Consider the following 19376-nt stretch of genomic DNA (forward strand, 5'->3'; position numbering starts at 1 on the left):
ATGATAGCCGAGCCCAACACAGCCAGTAACCTTCCCAGCCAAAAGTAAGACCTCATGCAGGTTGTCTATCACATTTGTTGGTAGATTAGAGCACTGTCCCTTGAATTTGTGCCTCGTGGATAGTGGGGCAGTCTACAATGTGTCGTTTCGGTTGGGAGGGAAGAAAAAAGGGATTTGCTATGCACCGTGTGTTGTTACTAATGTCTCCATTTTATTCCCTTTTATGTATTGTTTAGCATCTTCTTAGTGTAGTGTTTATGCTGATTGACAGGGACTTTGACCTTACAGGCTTTTCTGTGCCTTATTCACTACAGTGCAAATGAACCTGCTTTGGAAAAAAATAATGGGAAGATTCATAGTCAATGCATGTGTTCGCTTCAGTGGTGAATTTGGGGTGCTGAGGGGGAAGAGCGCTAAGTAATCTGTAGTCTCACTGTTGGTATTGAGGGGGACATTGTTTCTCTATAGCTGTTTTTATCAGGGATATGTTAAGTCTTCTCCCTTTCATAATGTGTTTTTCAGTCATCAGTTGAGATGATCTATAAGCCAAATGTATTCATATCATTGTTTACAGAATGGTATGTGGAAGTAGAAAGAGCAGATATAAATAAATAAATGTTAAAGTTAAAACATTTGGGCATATCTGGTCCAGTGTTGCATGCTTTGGACTCATGGTAGCCCAATCTTTGCTGATCCTGTCACCTTCTGAGCAAGTCTGCTCCAAGTCTTTTGCTTCATTCTTTTGCTTCATACAGTTGGACTCAATGATCTTAAGGGTCTTTTCCAGCCTAAATGATTCTATGATTAAGCTCTAACGAAAGCTGAGAGATGTATTTCGCATAGTCCATGATGACAATTAATATAGCTCCTTGTATGTCCTTTCCAGTATGTTTCATCTGAAGCCAACCTCTTAGTTTCAGAAGTGCCAGGAAGGCATCTGGCAGTTGTTCAGCTGAGCTTCTTATATTGCTTCTAAAAGATGAAGCATTTTTATTGACATTTATAATTTTAAAAATCTACAGGTAGGATTCTTCCAGTAACATAGATTAATTATTCCTTTTACACAGCTAAAGGAATATGTTATCTCTCTTAAAGAGGTAGCTTTCTTTTTAAGTGTGAGTCACTAAATCTGCTCCAAATGTTTCTTAAGATGAGAAAACTGAACTCAGAAATTCTCACAATAATATTGCGTTTGAGTACTCTTCAATAACACTTCAGATGCTAGGGAAAGGACCATATTGTGGCAGGAATGCAAGGTAAAAATGAGTCTGTGAGCCATATGTAACAGGGTATAAAGGTGAAAATTAGGATGATATAGGAATGGAATTCTGCCTATACTTTCTTACTGATTGCTGATGGAAACAAAATAAATGTCTAGAACTGTTTCTTAGCAGAGCACGTGGCAGTGAATTTAGGTGTGCAAAAATGCTTAGCATGGTGTAGACAGAGGGGAGCAAAAAAAAAAAAAGACTAGTTCAAAATTTGTCAAACCTGCTGTCGCACTCATACAGTTGAAAAGATGTTAAATGGAGGTATGTAGAAGGCTTGCTGCAGATGTGATCACATGTCATCCTCAGCTGGATACAGTGGTTCCTATTTTGCTCAAGAAGATAAGAGTATGTCTTAATTCTTTTTACAGTTTCTTCAACAGAAACTTAGTTGTGCAAATAAAAACTCCATTAAACTATCTCAATTTAATTTCTATGTGGTTTTATGGGGTTCAGTTTCTAGGCTCTGGTCTAGTTCCTGCAAATGTTTAAGTAATGTGCCTTATGAATAGTCTTACTGGAAATATCACTATTAAGAGGAGGAAAAAAAAAAAAGAGAAAGGAGAAACATGAGTATTGATAATATCTGGATTTAAAAAAACCCTCTGCTTTTGTGTAGGTTGTCAGTTGTAGCATGGTGCTCCCTGTGGCATTGCCATGTGCTGTGGGGCACAGAAAACCAAAACAATTCAGAAACTAAATGGCTTTTTAGTATTAGCATTTGTTGAGTGTTTAAGACAGATGCTTAGTGTATTTGTGAAAGTGACTCTAACTGGTTTAATTAAAAAGATGTTGTTATACTTGGTGTTGTTAGCCCAACATGAGGAAGCTGTAGATCAACTGTCTTCTCATTCTTGCAGGTTTTGCTGAGCTTTGGTAAGCATGCTATTCCACATACCAGGCATTCACTTACTTTGTTGAGCCCCTTTTGCTACAGGTACATTTTGCCGGGCATAAGCTGACAAAGTAAGTAGCACAGGGCCAGTAGATACTATCTGTAGTGCCGTCCTTCAGGATGTTCTTGGTAAAGAGACGCATGAGTTAAAGCTTCAAAGAAGTATATTCTAGACAGAGATATTAAAAGCAGTATATGATCAGACAAGTACTTGACGGAACTGTCCTGCAGCAGTTCTGATTTTTTTTGTTACGTAGATGTTTTAATTCAACTTGGACTCAATTATAGTTGCTGTAATCAAATGAAATACATTTATTTTCATTATGGGATGGAATAAGTTGCTAAATAGTGCATGCAAACAATTCAGGAAAATTGTTTGAGAGTGCGTTGAGCATTATGTTGAGGTATAATGCAAAAACAGGTTGGCTGGCATCTGAGTTGTAGTTCTAGTGAAACACTGCAAGTAAGAACATGTTAGTCCAGCCCCATAATGTTGCATTCTGCTTTGAAATCAAGAGTGAAAGGATTTAATCACATAGGAGAAGCAACTTCTTGACAAACATGTTTGGATTCTTATTGTTTATTTGTGATCTGTAGAAGAATCTGGGAAGAGCTAACTGGCTTCAGAAAAGCAATACATGTTGCTATCTCTTGCTGCTTGTTCTTTTCAACTAGGAAGTCTCTGGTGGTGCTTGAGATACTTAATCTCTGTGGCTCGCGATTACAAGTCAAAGAAAACATTCGACAACTTTTGCGAACTATTGCTTATAGTGTGCTGACTCAGTTGTGAACTATAGTTCATCCCTCTCTTTTCCATAACATGCAGAAGTCCAGACAACTGATGGAAGGACTGGTTCATCCTGAATTGTTTCCTTGGCTTCCATCTGTCAAACACTGTGGCACATTTTGAACTTTTCTATGGCAAGATGTTAATTGAATTTAACTTTCTTGGGGCTTTTCTCTATAGGGAAGTTAAGAATTTGCATAATTGTATTTAGAAATTTGATATATTTTTATAGAATTTTATATAGAATTTTTATAGGAGTCTTTGGAAGCCTAATTCTACATCAGTTATGGTGAAGTGTCCCAATAGATTAAAAAAGTAAGCAGAGATGTGTTTAAATAAAAACTTCTGTCTGCTCTCACTAATGAAATAACATCAGGACTTTGGTCCTGCAGTTGATGCTGTTCAGCCTCAGGATTTGCTTTGCAGAGGCAATGTCTGACTGAAACAGTCTTGGGAAGAACAACAACAGTACTTACCTGGTATTGATGAACCTAGCTGGAGTTGAGCTGGCTCTGCATCTGTAGCACGTTTAATTCTCCATCTGAGTTAGCCAACACTGGATATTGGAGAGTTGACTGTACCTGACAGTGTAATACACTGTTTTTTTCTTTGTAAAGTGGTCACTTGTGTTAGTACATTCTCTTGTTGCAGCAGTATCACAAAAATGAAAGTAACTGTACACTCTCATATTTACTTTCTTTTTGTGCCTTCTTATAGTACAACTCAACTGGCTTCATGTCCTGGCCACTGTAGTTCAAAAGGAGTTCATAGCAGCCAGCTACCAGTACTGGACCTGCTGCACAAGTAGGATCCAGCTCATCTGCTCAAACATGACCTTTGGCAAAGCAGATTGTTAGCATTGGGAATGATGAAAAGTGGCATGATTTCATTGCAGATAAATGTATGGCTTCAGATCTCCCAGAAGGTGCATCTTTCTTTATAAAATTATTCCTCCATCATATTAGCAATGACCTGCAAATGAAATTTCTTACACGTCTCTTTTTTCTTCAGCATGTTTTATAGACAAGGTAAAACAGTTTCTTCCTCTCATTTTAAATTGTAGACCCATCAAATGTTATTACCTTGCTTTGTGTAGAGCACCCATGAAGCGAATGCATACTTGTGTTATTGATTCATGGTGCAAAGCTCTTAAGTCAACAAAGGCTGCCTTAAGTCAACATCAGCTTTCTGTTTCATTTACTTACTTTCTACTTCCTTGATCTCTTTGATAGTTTTGCTAGTTTTCTAATTATCTGTATATCTTACAGGAAAGCCAATAGTTTGAAAAGTTCAACAGAAATTTGGGGCCTTTTTCAAGTTAGCAGTTTGGTTTTTAGTAACAAAACGACATCCAAATGATCCATTAAAAATATTAAAATACATACATGTGCTTTTATTTTCCTCTGTTGTTTGTACTGAAGTGTGTCATTCTGTGTTCTCACTGCTAACCCCTTCAACATGTTCATTATGCTTCAGAGAGAATGCTGTCCATGATGAGACTGTGCCCGAGTCTGCTGTGCAGGATGGCAGTTGTGTGAGAAATGGCAACCTGAAAACACCAGTAGGTTGATTTTTAATTTTTTTTTAGGTTTTTTTATTATGGAATTTATTTTCGGTCTCATTCAATTGTTACAAAATTGAGTAGTACATAAAACAGTCATGATACAGCGCATCTAAAATCTAGACACTGGATACAGCTTGACCCCCAAATTCCATTGGCATCAGAGCCTCAATGCTGCCTTTAAACAGTCAGTTCATTTCAGTGTGTGTTCTTCCTTAGCTGTGTATTGTGTGCAGCTGATGTTAATTTGCAGGTTGTGGGTTTACCCTGTGAATGAAAAGATGTAGAAGAGCTTCTGTGCTTGCTGTCTATTCTTCAGAAATTACAGCTGCCACTGAAAAATGCCTTCCAGGTAGCACACAACTGTTCAGAAGCTTCTTTCCTGTTATACCTTCCTATGCTTATTCCTATGCTTCATTGTTCATATGCTATTCATATACTTCTTATGCTTCATCGCTAAGAAAAAAAATCAAACTGTTAAACCCCTTCTTTCATCCCCTTCTCGTATGGTCATGTGTGGTAAGGCTTTATCAGTGTCTTTGAAGCTTAAAGGTTAGCACCCTGGGGAAATCATTAATTACAATGAGAGTAAAATAAACATGTTATTAGGGGACAATTCATGTATCTGTGAATGGCTGTTACATGTTGTGTTTTCTCACATGCTTTCTTTGCTTGACTTGTTTCAGAGAGAGAAACGGAAGGTTCGAGAACAGTGTGAAAACATAAGGAGAAATTCTTCCAGTAGCAGAAGAGTGAGCCAGCTGCAGAATGGCGAAGTGGTTGAAGCAGTTACGTTGTTTGAAGTGGTTAGCATGGGGAAGCAGGCCATGCAGGTATTTCTAGCTCTGAATTCTGAGAGGAGTTGGTGGAAGGAAGGTGGATAAACAGTGGTCATTTCAGTTATTTATACTCTGGAGCATCGAAATTTTGTTCTGTTTTGGCGTAGGTGGGGAAGAAACATGTTTAATTGGAAAACTGTTATGAGCATGGCTCTTGAAAAGAATGCATTTTTCAAGGAATTAGTGAAAAAGTAGCTGTCAGATATTTAAAAAGAGGAAGGAAATATGTACCTAAACCAGTCTTCCTAAAGCAATGTCTGAACATACGAAAAGAGAATTACTTTAAAAAAGTATAGAAAGGGTTCATCAGTAGAAAATTTTGGTTGTTCAGGGTTCTGAAAAATCAGGCCTTTTTTTTTTTTTTTTTCCTGGGAGCTTGCCTTTTGGTATTTTTCTTTTACCTCCATTCCAATACAGTTTAACAGCACTTTGCATAATTGTCAGGTTCCCTGTGCATCTATGTAGTTAGCAACTTTTTTCAGTGGGAGGAAGCCTGCTTCCCCATACTGTCTGAGCATATGTGTATATTATGTTTGTATATGAGTATGAAGGATTAATATCTGGAGCCCCAAATATTTTTATACAGGGTTATATACATGTCTCCAGTATGTAGTGTCTGTAAGCAAAATGTGCGTGTGCACACATGAAAAGTACTTTTATATTTTGGATGTGAAACCTTAGTTTTTCCAAGATGTTTGGATGGACTTTTGCCATGCTACAGCTGTGTTAATTTCAGTAGGGCTCTCTGAAGAGCTCAGCTTCTGCTGTGCAAAGCATCATGTGAAGGGCTTGGAAAGGCAGCAGCTTGAGTCCAGGCTGCTGCTGCTAGAATTTGTTAGACCTGCGTAGCACTACAGGTGGGTTGAAGCCTGGATGGCTTGTCCCAGCAGCCTGTGTCACGTACAGGCTGTAGGCTGTACTACCCTAGAAATGAAATTTGTAGTTGTTCTTTAGCTTAAGTGTAGTACGTGAACTGTTTCAGCCTACTGCACAAACCGGGTGCTGGAGAAGAAGAGAACTCCCAAGGAAAATCGCTAATATTAATTTAATATTAATTATTAGATGGTGCAGAGGTTAAATTTGTTTTGGGTTTTTTTGTTTGGCTGTTTTTTTTTAAATGAAACTGTTACTTCAGCGCTGGCAACAAGTCAGGAGGATGACATTTTGTTTTTTGTATATTTGATTTATTATATCTGTGGATATTTTCCTGTTAACAGGGAGCAAAGCATCTGTGAATGGCAACATTGCCTAGAGCAGAACTTGTGAATGAGCAGTTCAAGACTTCATTTTGCCCTAGAAAGAGTCTTTTGCATGTACTATTAGAAATGGAATAAAATGGTGTGGAGTTTATTCTAATTTTTATAATTTAATGGAGATGGAACAACGTTAGTTTCTGTCCTTATTGTGGATGTCCTCAGTGGAGTGCAGATGCTGTGTTCAGCTTCTGACTAATGAGTTTCTTTAATCTGTTCTAGTCTGTAGTAGATGACTGGGTTGAAGCTTATAAAAAAGACAGGAATGTGGCACTTCTAGATCTGATCAACTTCTTCATTCAGTGCTCAGGCTGTCAAGGTAATTTACCCTCTTAGTAGCCCTTTCCATTGTCTGTGGGTGAGAGTAGTCTGAATTGTGCTTTCTAAAATGGAATTTTTCTCTGCAGTAAGTCATGTACTTATAATCTCTACTGTTCATTAAGACAAACTCCAGATGGGCAGGACTAACAACAAAGAATGTTTCTGGTTAAATTCTTTGACTCTGTGTTTACAGTATAGCAACTCTCAGAGTTGTATTTGAACATGGTTTGCAAGGTCAGAGTTCTGAAGTGGCATGTCACATCACTTTGCAGAATCCTCACATAGAGAAGATGGTTTTGATGACCGTTCAAATTAAAATCCAGTGTTTCAGTTGCCATTTGTTTTGTAATTTCCTAGTATCTTTTGTTTTGGTAGTATCTTTGTTTGAAAATAAACAACTAGCAAATTAAGTTTCCTGCTTTGGTGGCTAGAAAAGCAATCTCTTGCCTCATTGCTGTTACTTTTATCAGAGGGTTGTGAAGCTGTCTATTTCATAACAAACATTGAGACACAGTGACTTCTGGGGACCAACTGTGAGCGAAATGCTTCAGGATGTCAAATAAGAGTTTTAAGAACACTATTCTGTTAGTTTGAAAGTTCTGAGTGTATTTAAGCAGCTAGAATGTACCTTTTGCACTTCGTTTTTTTTCCCAGGTCTTTTACTAATATGCCTTCTCTTATGGGAAATGTTTTGGCATCTTTGACTAGCAGTATGCAAAATTTTGGTAAATCCATGAAGTAAGTGAATGGGCAGAGAAAATAGCCATGCCAGACAGCACAGGGCAGATATCTCTAATGTGAATTTCAGCCTTGGTTCATCAGTATTTTCCACTATAAATGCATTTATGTGTCTCCCTATATGTATGTTGCCTGTACCAGTATAAAAAAAGAGTCCCCCTTTCTTGGTGTTTCTAAATTTAAAATGAAGTCCTTACTGTGGTTTGGGCTTGATTAATGTAATATGGTTGTTGGTAGTTCTTTTTAAAACATTACTTTTTCTAGGCATGGTAACAGCAGAGATGTTTCAAAGTTTGCACAAGAAGGATGTCATGCGAAAAATGACAGAGACCTTTGATGAGGTAAGCATAGCTTTGACTTTCCATGCCTTTTTAATATAAACAATAAGCTCTGCCTCCATAGCCAACCTGGACAGAGTTCCTGCTGCTTATCAGGAGCTGTGTCCCATTTCCTTAATTTAGGAAAATAATCCTGTTTTTAACAAAAGAAATTTAGTGTTGTAATGACCCATTTTAGCAGCAGCAGGATATTTTTTTTGTAAGTCACTTTTATTTTCAGAGTTTTATTAGGGCTATCTAACTGCAGTCTTCCTGAATCTGGCTTTCTTTTAGGAGTTCTTTTGACAGTGACTTTATAGAGGTAAATATAACCCGACATTGCAGCAGTAAACGGTTCCTTTGGTATTTGGTTGATAGGTTCTTTCAGAAATACTATTGTGGATTACTTATGAGCTAATTCAAGGATATTTTTTTAGCTGATATTTTTATTTGAATCTTTGCCTTCTGTTTTACTGACAATATGAATTTTTATAACTGTATTACATCCTATGAAAGAAGAGAAAAATAATTTCTGATTTTTAGATAATTGTCAAAACAATAGTGAATATCTCATTTCTTGAGGATTGTTAAGAAAAATGCATAGCTTTACAATACTGTTTCTCTGTTTGACTGCTCCTTGCGTAATTATGCCAACATCGTAGAAATTCCCACAGAGGATGAGTTTGCCAACATGGTTTACTTTATTTTAGAAGTGTAGTAGCACTTGGGCTAATTTTTGACAGAAATGATCCGATATGTGTCTGGCCATATGAATTAGTAATCTGGTACTTCTTCCCCAACTAAATTAGCCCTGAATAGCACTCATGATAGGGTAGGCACTGTGGAAGGTACCAAGATGTGATTATTGTTATCATCAGCCTGGATGTGTTACAGCTCTGTAACCTTTTCACTTGTCCTGGTGGGCAAAAAGGAAGATTCTACAGTTGCCTTAGAAGTTGTATTCTGCATGCTATAAAAACAAAGTAGCTTTGTTTTTGGGGCAGTATTTTGACATGCTGCTCCGGTGAAACGTTTTACTGATGGAAAAAAAGGGGACACAAAGAATAACAAGAAGCGCTTTTACAGGTATGTCAGCCAGAAAAGGAGGGTCAAAGAAAGCGTACCCCCCTGATGAACGCGACTGGCAAACTGGTAACAACGGACGGGGTGAAGGCTGAGGTACTCAACAACTTTTTTTGCCTCAGTCTTCACTGGCGACCTCTCCCTACACCTCTCGAGTGGATGGACTGCAAGACAGGGACTGGAGGAGTAAAGTCCTTCCTATCTGTAAGAGAAGATCAGGTTCCTGACAACCTGAGGAACCTGAACATACATAAGTCTATGGGACCTGATGAGATGCATCCCAGAGTCCTGAGGGAATTGGCTGATGTAATTGCCAAGCCACTCTCCATGATATTTGAAAATTCATGGCAGCTAGGTGAAGTCCCTGGTGACTGGAAAAAAGGGAAACATTGCACCCATTTTTAAAAAGGGTAGAAAGGAGGACCCTGGGAACTACTGACCTGTCAGCCTCACCTCTGTGCCTGGGAAGATCATGGAACAGATCCTCCTAGAAGCTATGCTAAGGCACATGGAGGACAGGGAGGCAATTCGAGACAGCCAGCATGGTTTCACCAAGGGCAAGTCTTGCCTGACCAACCTAGTGGCCTTCTGTGATGGAGTGACTACATCAGTGAACAAGGGAAGAGCTATGGATGTCATCTATCTGGACTTTCGAAAGGCCTTTGACACGGTCCCCCACAACATCCTTCCCTCTAAATTGGAGAGATATGGATTTGATGGGTAGACTGTTTGGTGGATGAGGAATTGGTTGGATGGTCACATCCAGAGGGTAGTGGTCGATGGCTCAATGTCGGTGACAAGTGGTGTCCCTCAGGGGTCTGTGCTGGGACCAGTACTGTTTAATACCTTCATCAATGACATGGACAGTGGGATTGAGTGCACCCTCAGCAAGTTTGCAGATGACACTAATCTGAGTGGTGTGGTTGACACGCCGGAGGGATGGGATGCCATTCAGCGGGACCTGGACAAGCTCAAGAAGTGGGCCCATGTGAACATCATGAGGTCCTGCACCTGGGTCGGGGCAACCCCCAGTATCAATATAGGCTGGGGGATGAAGGGATTGAGAGCAACCCTGCCGAGAAGAACTTGGGGGTACTGGTGGATGAAAAGCTGGGCATGACCCGGCAATGTGCGCTCGCAGCCCAGAAAGCCAGTTGTATCCTGGGCTGCATCAGAAGAAGCATGGCCAGCAGGTTGAGGGAGGTGATTCTGCCCCTTTACTCTGCTCTGGTGAGACCCCACCTGGAGTACTGCATCCAGCTCTGGGCTCCTCAGCACAAGAAAGATTGTTGGAGCGTGTCCAGAGGGCCACAAAAATGATCAGAGGGCTGGAACACCTCTCCTGTGAAGACAGGCTGAGAGAGTTGGGGTTGTTGAGCCTGGAGAAGAGAAGGCTCTGGGGAGACCTGTGGCCTTTCAGTACTTAAAGGGGGCTTATAAGAAAGATGTGGACAAACTTTTTAGCAGGGCCTGTTGTGACAGGACAAGGGGTAATGGTTTTAAACTAAAAGAGGGTAGATTTAGACTAGATATAAGGAAGAAATTTTTTACAATGAGTGTGGTGAAACACTGGAACAGGTTTCCCAGAGAGGTGGTAGATGCCCCATCCCTGGAAACATTCAAGGTCAGGCTGGACAGGGCTCTGAGCAACCTGATCTAGTTGAAGATGTCCCTGCTTTTTGTGGGGGGTGGACCTTTAAAGGTCCTTTCCAACCCAAACTATTCTATGAAAATACCGAGTGATAATCCCTGTGTTTGATAGTCCATGTCTCTTTTTTTTTTTTTCTTTTAATTTAAATCGGGTGAATTCTGAAATTCTCCTTGTCTGTTTTTAGGTAAACTGACTCTAAAAAAACCTCCTAAAATTATTTATACAGAATTAAATATTTTTAAAGACCGTATCTGTCAGCTTGTTTAATTTAATCTTGATTTGTTATGACTAGTATTAAGCCAGCATTAATATAGAAAAAAATGTCTGAAGCAACCGCTTTTACGTTAGCCGTGGTTATTAGGTGATTGAAAAAATGCTTGAGGATTAAACCAATTTCTTTTAAAGCAGAACTATGATAAGAACAAGAGCAAAGTAATTTGTTGTTTTAAAATCAGTTGTTTCCTCTTTGTGTTTCTTTTTGCATGTAGTTCTCTCTCATCTTTTTCATAAATAAGATGGAAATGTAACTTAGTGATTAAGTTAGTTGAGAAGCAGTGCCGTATAGGACTACTGTGATTTTGAAAATATTTTTTGAAAACAAATGATAATAGTAGTGAAAGTAGTAATGAGAGTGGAGAATATTGCCAGATATCTGCCTGAGTACCTCATCTTGCCTTTTTATTTATTTTATTTCTAGCATTCAGAGGATTGGAAAATTAAAGGTTTTTATGTAGTTCTTCATTCTTGATCATTTCAGTGATTTAACCATTGCGTTACTGTTCAGTTAATTAATTGCAACACATGTACTAATGCTTCCTCCCAAAATTCTCACTAGTGTTAGTGGGAAATGTTAGTGGAGTTGAGTCTGACAAGAAACGTGAAGGGCAACAAGAAAAGATTCTACAAATATATCAACAGCAAAAGGAAGACCAAGGAAAACATGGGCCTGCTGCTGAATGAGGCAGGGGCCCTGGTGACAAAGGACACAGAAGAGCCCAAGGTACTCAATGCCTTCTTTGCCTCTGTCTTTACTGGCTTTCAGAAATACCAGGTCCCTGAGACCAGAGGAAAGCTCTGGAGCAAAGACTACTTACCCTCCATGGGGAAGGATCAGGTTAGGGAACACTTAAATGTGCTCAACATATATAAGACCATGTGGTCTGACAGAATGTATCCATGAATGATGAGGGAGCTGGCTGATGTCATTGCGAGGCCCCTTTTGATTGTCTTTGAAAGGTCGTGGCGATTGGGAGAGATTCCTGAAGACGCAAAGAAAGCAATTGTCACTCTTGTTTTTAAGAAGGGCGGGAAGGAGGATCTGAGGAACTCAGGCTGGTCAGCCTCACCTCGATCCCTGGAAAGGTGATGAAGCAACTAATTCTGGAAGTAACGTCCAAACACGTGAAGGGCAAGAAGGTGATCAGGAGTAGTTAGCATGGATTTACAAAGGGGAAATTGTGCTTAACCAACCTGATAGCCTACTATAACAAAGTGACTAGCTTGGTGGATGAGGAGGGAGCAGCAAATGTTGTTTATCTTGACTTCAGTAAGACTTAACACTATCTCCGGTAACATCCTCATAAACAAGCTGATAAAGTATGAGTTTTTTAAGTGGACAGTGAGGTAGACTGAAAACTGGCTGAACAACCAGGCCCACGGAGTAGTGATCAGTGGCACAAAGTCCAGTTAGAGGCTAGGCACTAGTGGTGTAGCCCAGCATTTGATATTTGGGTCAATACTGTTTAACATCTTTAATAACGACCTTGACAATAGGGCAAAGCGTACTCTTAGCAAGTTTGCAGATGATACAAAACTGGGAGGAGTAGTTGCTAGACCAGGTGGTTGCCCTGCTGTTCAGAGGGACCTCAACAGACTGGAGAGCTGAGCAGAGGGGAACCTCATGAAGTTCTACAACAGGAAACACCAGGAACCTGGGGAGGAATAATCCCATGCACCACTACACACTTGGGGCTGACTGGCTGGAAAGCAGCTCTGCAGAGTAGGATCTCGGTGTCCTTGTGGATGACAAGATGAACATGAGCCGGCAATGCACTCTCGCAGCAAAGATGATCAAGAACCTCCTGGGCTGCATTAGGCAGAGCACTGCCAGCAGGTCATGGGAGGTGATCCTTCCTCTCTACTCATGCTAGTGAGACCACATCTGGAGTGTTGAGAACTGGCTTTCCAGTGCAAGAGAGAGATGGATTTACTGGAGTGAGTCCAGCAAAGGGCTGCAAAGATGAATGATGATCTTTCATATGAGGAGAGGCTGAGAGAGTTGAGTCTGTTCGGTCTGGAAAGAAGGTGGCTCAGAGGGATCTCATCCATGTGTAAAAATACCCAATGGGACAGAATGAGGAAGAGGAAGCCAAACTCTACTCAGTGGTGCCCAGTGAGACAGTGAGCACAAAGGCAAGCCAAGATGGGCAATGAGCACAAACTGAAATGTATGACATTTGACCTGAACACAAGAAAACACTTTTACTGTGGGGTTGGTCAAACAGTGGAACAGGGTGCCCAGAGAGGTTGTGGAGTCTCCATCTGTGAAGATACTACAAAGCTGACGGCACACGGTGTCACCTGACACTGAGGGGACAGACAGGTTCTTTTAAGGATACTTGGCAGAATGATGACGGCACTAATTGTAGTTACAATTAAAGCTTTATTTTCTTAACAGGGTATTATGATTAGTATAGCATGGAATTTACGATCAGAATGGCACAGGATTTCTACAAGCAGAATCAATGTAGTAGCATAATACAGAATTTATAATACAACTTAACTTATGATTTCTAATCACCTAAATAATACAGAATTTGTAATACAATTTAACTTGTAATTTCTCATCACTTGGACCCTCTGCAGATCGGGTCAAATCTTAATACGTGGTTTGCTGTACCAATATAACAATCATAATCTAGACTTGAAAATCATATAAAAGAACACGAGTCGCTCACTCAGTCCTCGGAGGAAGGAGATGACAGTGGAGGTGTCCCTGCCACTGGGCATCATGCGTCTCACTGTCCAGCAGCAGCTCTGGTCCAAGTTCCCCACTTAGGACTTGCAACCACTTGATTTTATGGACAGTGCTCTGGGTGCTGTGACACTTCCCTGTTCTGTGATGGGGTCATCACCACCACCTGGCTGGCTGGGTGCCTGGGACCTTCGAGGCCAGTGAGGAAGGGAGTAGTTGGCCTAGTGCCCAGGAACCTTGAGGCCAGTAGGGAGGGGAAGAAGAAATCTGTTTGGTTTGTCTGCTTGGTTCACAGGACCTTCAGGGCCTGATAATGAGGGACAGGGAGTGAATACATGACCCGCTTGGTCACAGAAAATGGTTGCTTGCCTCATAAAATGACATTAGTTATGCTAATATTACCAGGGGTTGGGAACAGAGGGTACCGTTCACACACGACACTGGGCAGCCTGCTCTGGCTGACCCTGCTTGAGCAGGTGGGGTTGGATTAGATGATCTCAAAGAGTTCCTCTCAATTTCAGTCTTTCTGTGATTCTGTGAAAACTTGTACTGGCGCTGGAAGCAGAAAATGGCTTTAATGTGGTCACTGAGGCACTTATTTCCTCTTTGTGGGCTGTGGTATTCCTCAGTGGAGAGATAGGCTTGTCTTTAGGACCACTGCTTTTTGTTTTCCCTCTTTCTTAAGTGATTCTGTTTCTCTCTTCTGTTTTTCTTCCTGTATGTGGCGTTTTATTTCTTGCAGTTCTTTGTCCTTTTGTAGGATGGTTTTCTAGAGTTTAGATGTTTTACAGTACCTAGTTACTAAATGTTGGAAAGGGATGTATTCTTAGACTTGCTGAGGAGCCATATCTTAGAATTAATAATAAGGATTATACCTTATATATGTTTGCTTATAAATTTTAAAAACAAGTTCTCTCTTACTTGTAGCAAGAAAACTCAGGTTTTATATAAAAGTGTGTTTTTCTTCTATCATTGGTTATAAATAAAAAATACTGAGATGAATTAGATTTTGTTTAATGCATGGGATTATATGAGCCACCTGTAATACAAATTGTCTTAAGTTTTAATAGACTTTTAAATATGATGCATGGTTTGTGATGTTTTTATCTTTATGAATTAACTGTGCCGTTTCATCAAAAAGTTTTTAAAATTTTGTCTTGTACATTACAGGAAACTGGGTTGCAGTACAAGAAATTTGTGGCCTATCCTTGGATCCTGACCGTTACTTGGCCGGTGGACATGGTAGGACTCTTGTAGTTCTCTGCAACTGTAGTATAGCATTTTCTGTGGCTGTATTTCCTGTTTCCAGTGTAGGCGAATACATCAGAACTAGCCACCTTAAACTGTGCGTTAGTCAATGGAGATAATCATGCACTTCTGAGGTCTGCTTCATCTGGTCTGTTTTAGACCTCTGGTTTGGATGGACGTACGCTTTTGAAGTGCTCGTTTCTCACTACTGATGTCAAAGGGACATCAGCATTTTTAACAGACTGGTGGATGTCAAGTTGCAGTGGTGTTCAAGAGCATTTCCCACCCCTTCCAGCAAGGTCTACACACACACGCACGCATGCGCACGTGCATGCATATGTGCACACACATGTACGCATATGGACGTTTTGGCAGACAGATTTGTTCAAAGGCTTGTTTCATCAGAACATTCTCTTGCAAACATAAATGTTTGATTGGAAGAATATTTTGAGAACAGAAACAGCTTTTCTGTAATGCCTCTTCCCGTACAACGCTTGCAGCATTGTGGGGAATTCATCTTAACTCCTTGTTGGCACTTTACTTTGACTTTCCTCTCTTTCTGTAGAGTCTGAATGAAAGAAACATTTCCAAGATGAGTCAGAGCAGGAGCCTCAGTTGAGTGATTTGAATAGTTCTCTGGAAGAACCTATGTTAAGCGCCTAATCTCACTTGGTTTCTGGAAGTAGAGTTGCTTCTGTCTACTGGTTATGGAGGGAATCTAAGGGAATCCCAGGTTAGGTACCTAAATTTAGGTGGTGTGCCCATTGTGCTGTCTATATATTTACAGTATGCATGTTACCATTAAACAGTATTCCAATATGATAAACATGGACAGTAGAAATACTATTAAAAAGTGAGATGTCTTCCTGTATTTGTGCTGCTTTTCAGATTGAGGAGTAAGCTACGGTGATAAGGTAGGTATTTCCTGAAGTTGTAGGTTGTCTTTCTACTGTCTGTGTCATGATCAAGGAGCATTAAATGGGGCCTACTGGGGACTTCCCTTTCTGTCTTGGCACTTGCAACTACTGTTAGGCTCTGAACTGACTCTTACAACGTGATCAGGAATGCATCCCAAATTCCAAATTCCCAATGTGCTTTGGGTTGTGGGCAACCCTGAGATCAGTCTGTGTTTGTGTTTATTTTTCAAGAAAGCAGTGGGTCCTGTGCTTTGAAAACAAAGTCACAAGAGAAGAGCCTGAAGTGCACTTTATAAGTACTCGAGGTTATTCTGAGTGTGAAGCTGCATGTCAGAATACAGCTGAGAAGGTGTTTGACCATCTAGTGAAGGACCAGTGGAGTAGTGGCCTGCCTTCAGGATTAAGTTTTCCGTAGTGAGTGAAGTTTTGGAGTTCCCTGCCTCCATTCACACCTGGAAGCTATCAAGATGTGAATTCATATTCAGAGCCATTCCTGGGATCTGTGAGGTGCAAGTGAAATAAATGATCACAGTGCCTGAGGTTGCTGTCTACAAAGTATTCCTTGTGTGCTCTTCACATGAGGCACACCATTTTGTGTGAGAAGTCATTTGAACTGCCATCTGTCTGTTTTCTTCCTGGCAGTATCAGCTGTACTGTGAACACTCTCGTGGTTTTATTGTAGCTTGCTTTGTGCATAATGTCAAAAGTATTGCCTACTTACTGTTTCTGTGGAGGTTTTCAGAGACCTAGGTGCTGGTGGTACAGGTGAATGACTCAGTATTTGTCATTAAGCTGTAGCCTGATAAACTCCTTAAGCTGGCAGTGCTGCTGAGGAAAGCAGTCCCATCCTGCTCAGACCACAGTTGTTTGTTTTCATTTTTCAGTCACTTCAGTTTCCTCCTGGATTTTACCATGCACTTGCAGGAACAGGAAGGATGGGGAAGTGGAGAAGCACTACTACCTGTAAAGAAGTAGAAGAGGCCAGGAGCGCTCGTGATTTACGCCAATTAAAATTATTTATGATTCTGTGGCTTCACATGCCTTCTCCCACCTGTCTGTTCACAGCTACCTCACATACATTGTTTTCAGATGTGAGCTATCATCACAGTGTAGCTCTAATGAAGCTAGTTTGTCTCTCTACTTGCTTGTAACCTAGTTGCATATCCCTGCTTTCGACTAACAGCCATCAAAAGAGTTCGTGGGGGACTGAGGTGAAGCTGACTGTCAGCAAAACACTCTCTGATATTTAGTGGGAGAGATGTAAATGGTGTGCACAAACAAAACTAATTAGTGTGCTTTCTCTTGACTTTTCTTTCTTGTGCAGGACAATGAAGACTACCCGCTGATCAGAACAGGACCCTACTGGAAGAAGTTCAAGACCAATTTCTGTGAATTTATTGCGGTGCTTGTCCAACAGTGCCAGTGCAGCATCCTATATGATAGCTACTTGATGGACACTATCATCTCGCTGCTTACAGGCTTGGCAGACTCCATGGTCAGAGCATTTAGACACACAAGCACTTTGGCAGGTAAAATAACTCACAGAGTTGCTGTAGGTCATGAGTTCTGTTGGCTTGTACAAACAAAACTGCTCAAAATTGAAAAGCTCTCTTTACTGGAGCAACTGTTCTCTTATGCACTGACAGTGCCTTCCTTCTGATGTATGTTACTGTAATATAAATTATTTGTTCCCATGTGTATCTGAATGGAATTTGGATGCTTTAGATATGATAGATCTAGACCAATTTTTTCTTTCTAAAGAAATTTTCTTTAATGTCTGACATTACTAGCTTTAGAATTATGCTGTGTTCTGATTCTTTTATTTTTTTTTTTTCAGTAACTGATTTTTCACAGTCAGTTTTCTATTTTGTTGTTTTCCTCCCTCCACTAACTAATGTGATGAGGTTGCATTAAATGCTTCACCTATAAAAGCTTCCTCTGGAGAGCTGCTATTCTTGTGGTACCTGTGCTAAAAAGAACATTGCTTGTTACACATTTTTGTTTCATGCAGCGTGATGATATTAAAGCTACTACTTTTTTTTTTTTCTAAAGCCGGTAAATACCCTCTCTACCGTGCAAAGCACACTTAAAGTCTCATTTGTTCTAAAGTACACTGTTTGCTTTGAAGGCTCAAAAACCCCACTTGAAATCTATGCAAACCATCTAGTGATCCTTAGAGGAACATGAATTTTTTGTCAATTCAAGTAAAATATTAAGATTCCCAGCCTTTTATGGGCTAGCTTCACCGTTGGCTTTTTTCCTTTTTGTTACTGACAATCGCCTGTTCCACAACTCTAGATCCTTTTGCAGAAAAATCAATTTACATAAACTAAGAAGAGATTGTCCAGTAAATTACTTCTCTGACTAGAACTCTGCCCAAAAGTTGTGAATCACCAGTAATATCACTACATTTTCCGTTTTTGATAATTGCCTGCCTTTAAAATAAACACTGCATTTTAAAGCAAATTACTGTAATCTAGTAGTGTTCATATTTTGGATAATAAACTGGATTTGGCTAATTGTATGCTTTTTGTGGTAAAGTGGTGAATATATTTATGCTACATATCTCTGAGCTAAGCTTGGTTTGTTTCCTTTTAGCAATGAAACTTCTGACAGCAGTTGTGAGCGTACATCTGAACCTTGATGTCAACAAGCACAATGCTCAAACATTATATGAGGTGGAGAAGAAGAGGATAAGTGGCAAGAGGACCAATTACAGACTTGACCAGCTAGAGACAAAAAGAAAAGAGGTGAGGCAGGTGTCTTGTATGGGAGATGCGTGAAGATGTAAAAAGAGGGATTGCTGACTGATAACTGCAGTTCTTTGAGGTTTATGTTTATCTAATGCATGTGCAGAGCAGTTGTGACTGGCTAGATTAAGTGGTACAAAAATGATTAAGGTAATAACTGCCCTATGAACTGTTAAATTGTGATGTCTGCCCTACTAATTGCTTCTCTAAATTGGCATCATTAGCCCTTGATCTCTGCACAAATATGGATTTACACACACATGTAATTGCATTAGTAGCTCTGGTGTTGTGGGAGTGCAGTTTTTCATATGTTTATAAAATTATAAGCCAAAATATTAGTTCTTGAACTGAATTTCAATGAATGGAAGAAGACACAGGGTAGCTGCCATCTCTGTACAAGTAATGCATTGTAAAAATTGTAACTTCAGGTATGAGCTGTATCTTTCTTGCTGTTTGGTTTCTGTCATTTCTTCCCTGCTCAGCCAGACAGCTCCTTATCAACTCCCAGAGACAGGCCTGTAAGCTAAGAAATAATTCTGGCCTGAGGGTGGAGGTGACTTGATGTATGAACATCAAGCGTAGTTCCTTCTTGCGTGACCTTAGAATCAGTTACCTCTGTTCTGAGCTTTGAATGCTCATGGACTTCTCTGTTATAGAAACAATATCTTTTTTTGTGGGAAGAAGTGTTTGGGTGAGGCAGGGATTTTTCGTATCGTAAGTCTGATCTTCTGGGGAAAAACAGAGGAAATGTGTGTGTTGGGGGTGAGGAAACAA

At 40.1% G+C, this 19376-nt stretch overlaps 1 protein-coding gene across 1 annotated transcript in view; it reads left to right on the plus strand.

Annotated features, from left to right (window-relative positions):
* LOC104264807 (cohesin subunit SA-2) overlaps window positions 1-19376 on the plus strand; it is a 64191-nt gene continuing 44815 nt past the window's right edge. The window contains exons 1-8 of the mRNA XM_059826290.1: window positions 1-44; window positions 4427-4511; window positions 5198-5344; window positions 6826-6922; window positions 7927-8003; window positions 14858-14929; window positions 17177-17381; window positions 18451-18602. Of these exons, the coding sequence (XP_059682273.1) occupies window positions 1-44; window positions 4427-4511; window positions 5198-5344; window positions 6826-6922; window positions 7927-8003; window positions 14858-14929; window positions 17177-17381; window positions 18451-18602 (879 nt within the window). The remainder of the gene's footprint in view (window positions 45-4426; window positions 4512-5197; window positions 5345-6825; window positions 6923-7926; window positions 8004-14857; window positions 14930-17176; window positions 17382-18450; window positions 18603-19376) is intronic.

This window comes from Gavia stellata, chromosome 1, assembly GCF_030936135.1.
Source record: "Gavia stellata isolate bGavSte3 chromosome 1, bGavSte3.hap2, whole genome shotgun sequence".
Classification (NCBI taxonomy): Eukaryota; Metazoa; Chordata; class Aves; order Gaviiformes; family Gaviidae; genus Gavia; species Gavia stellata.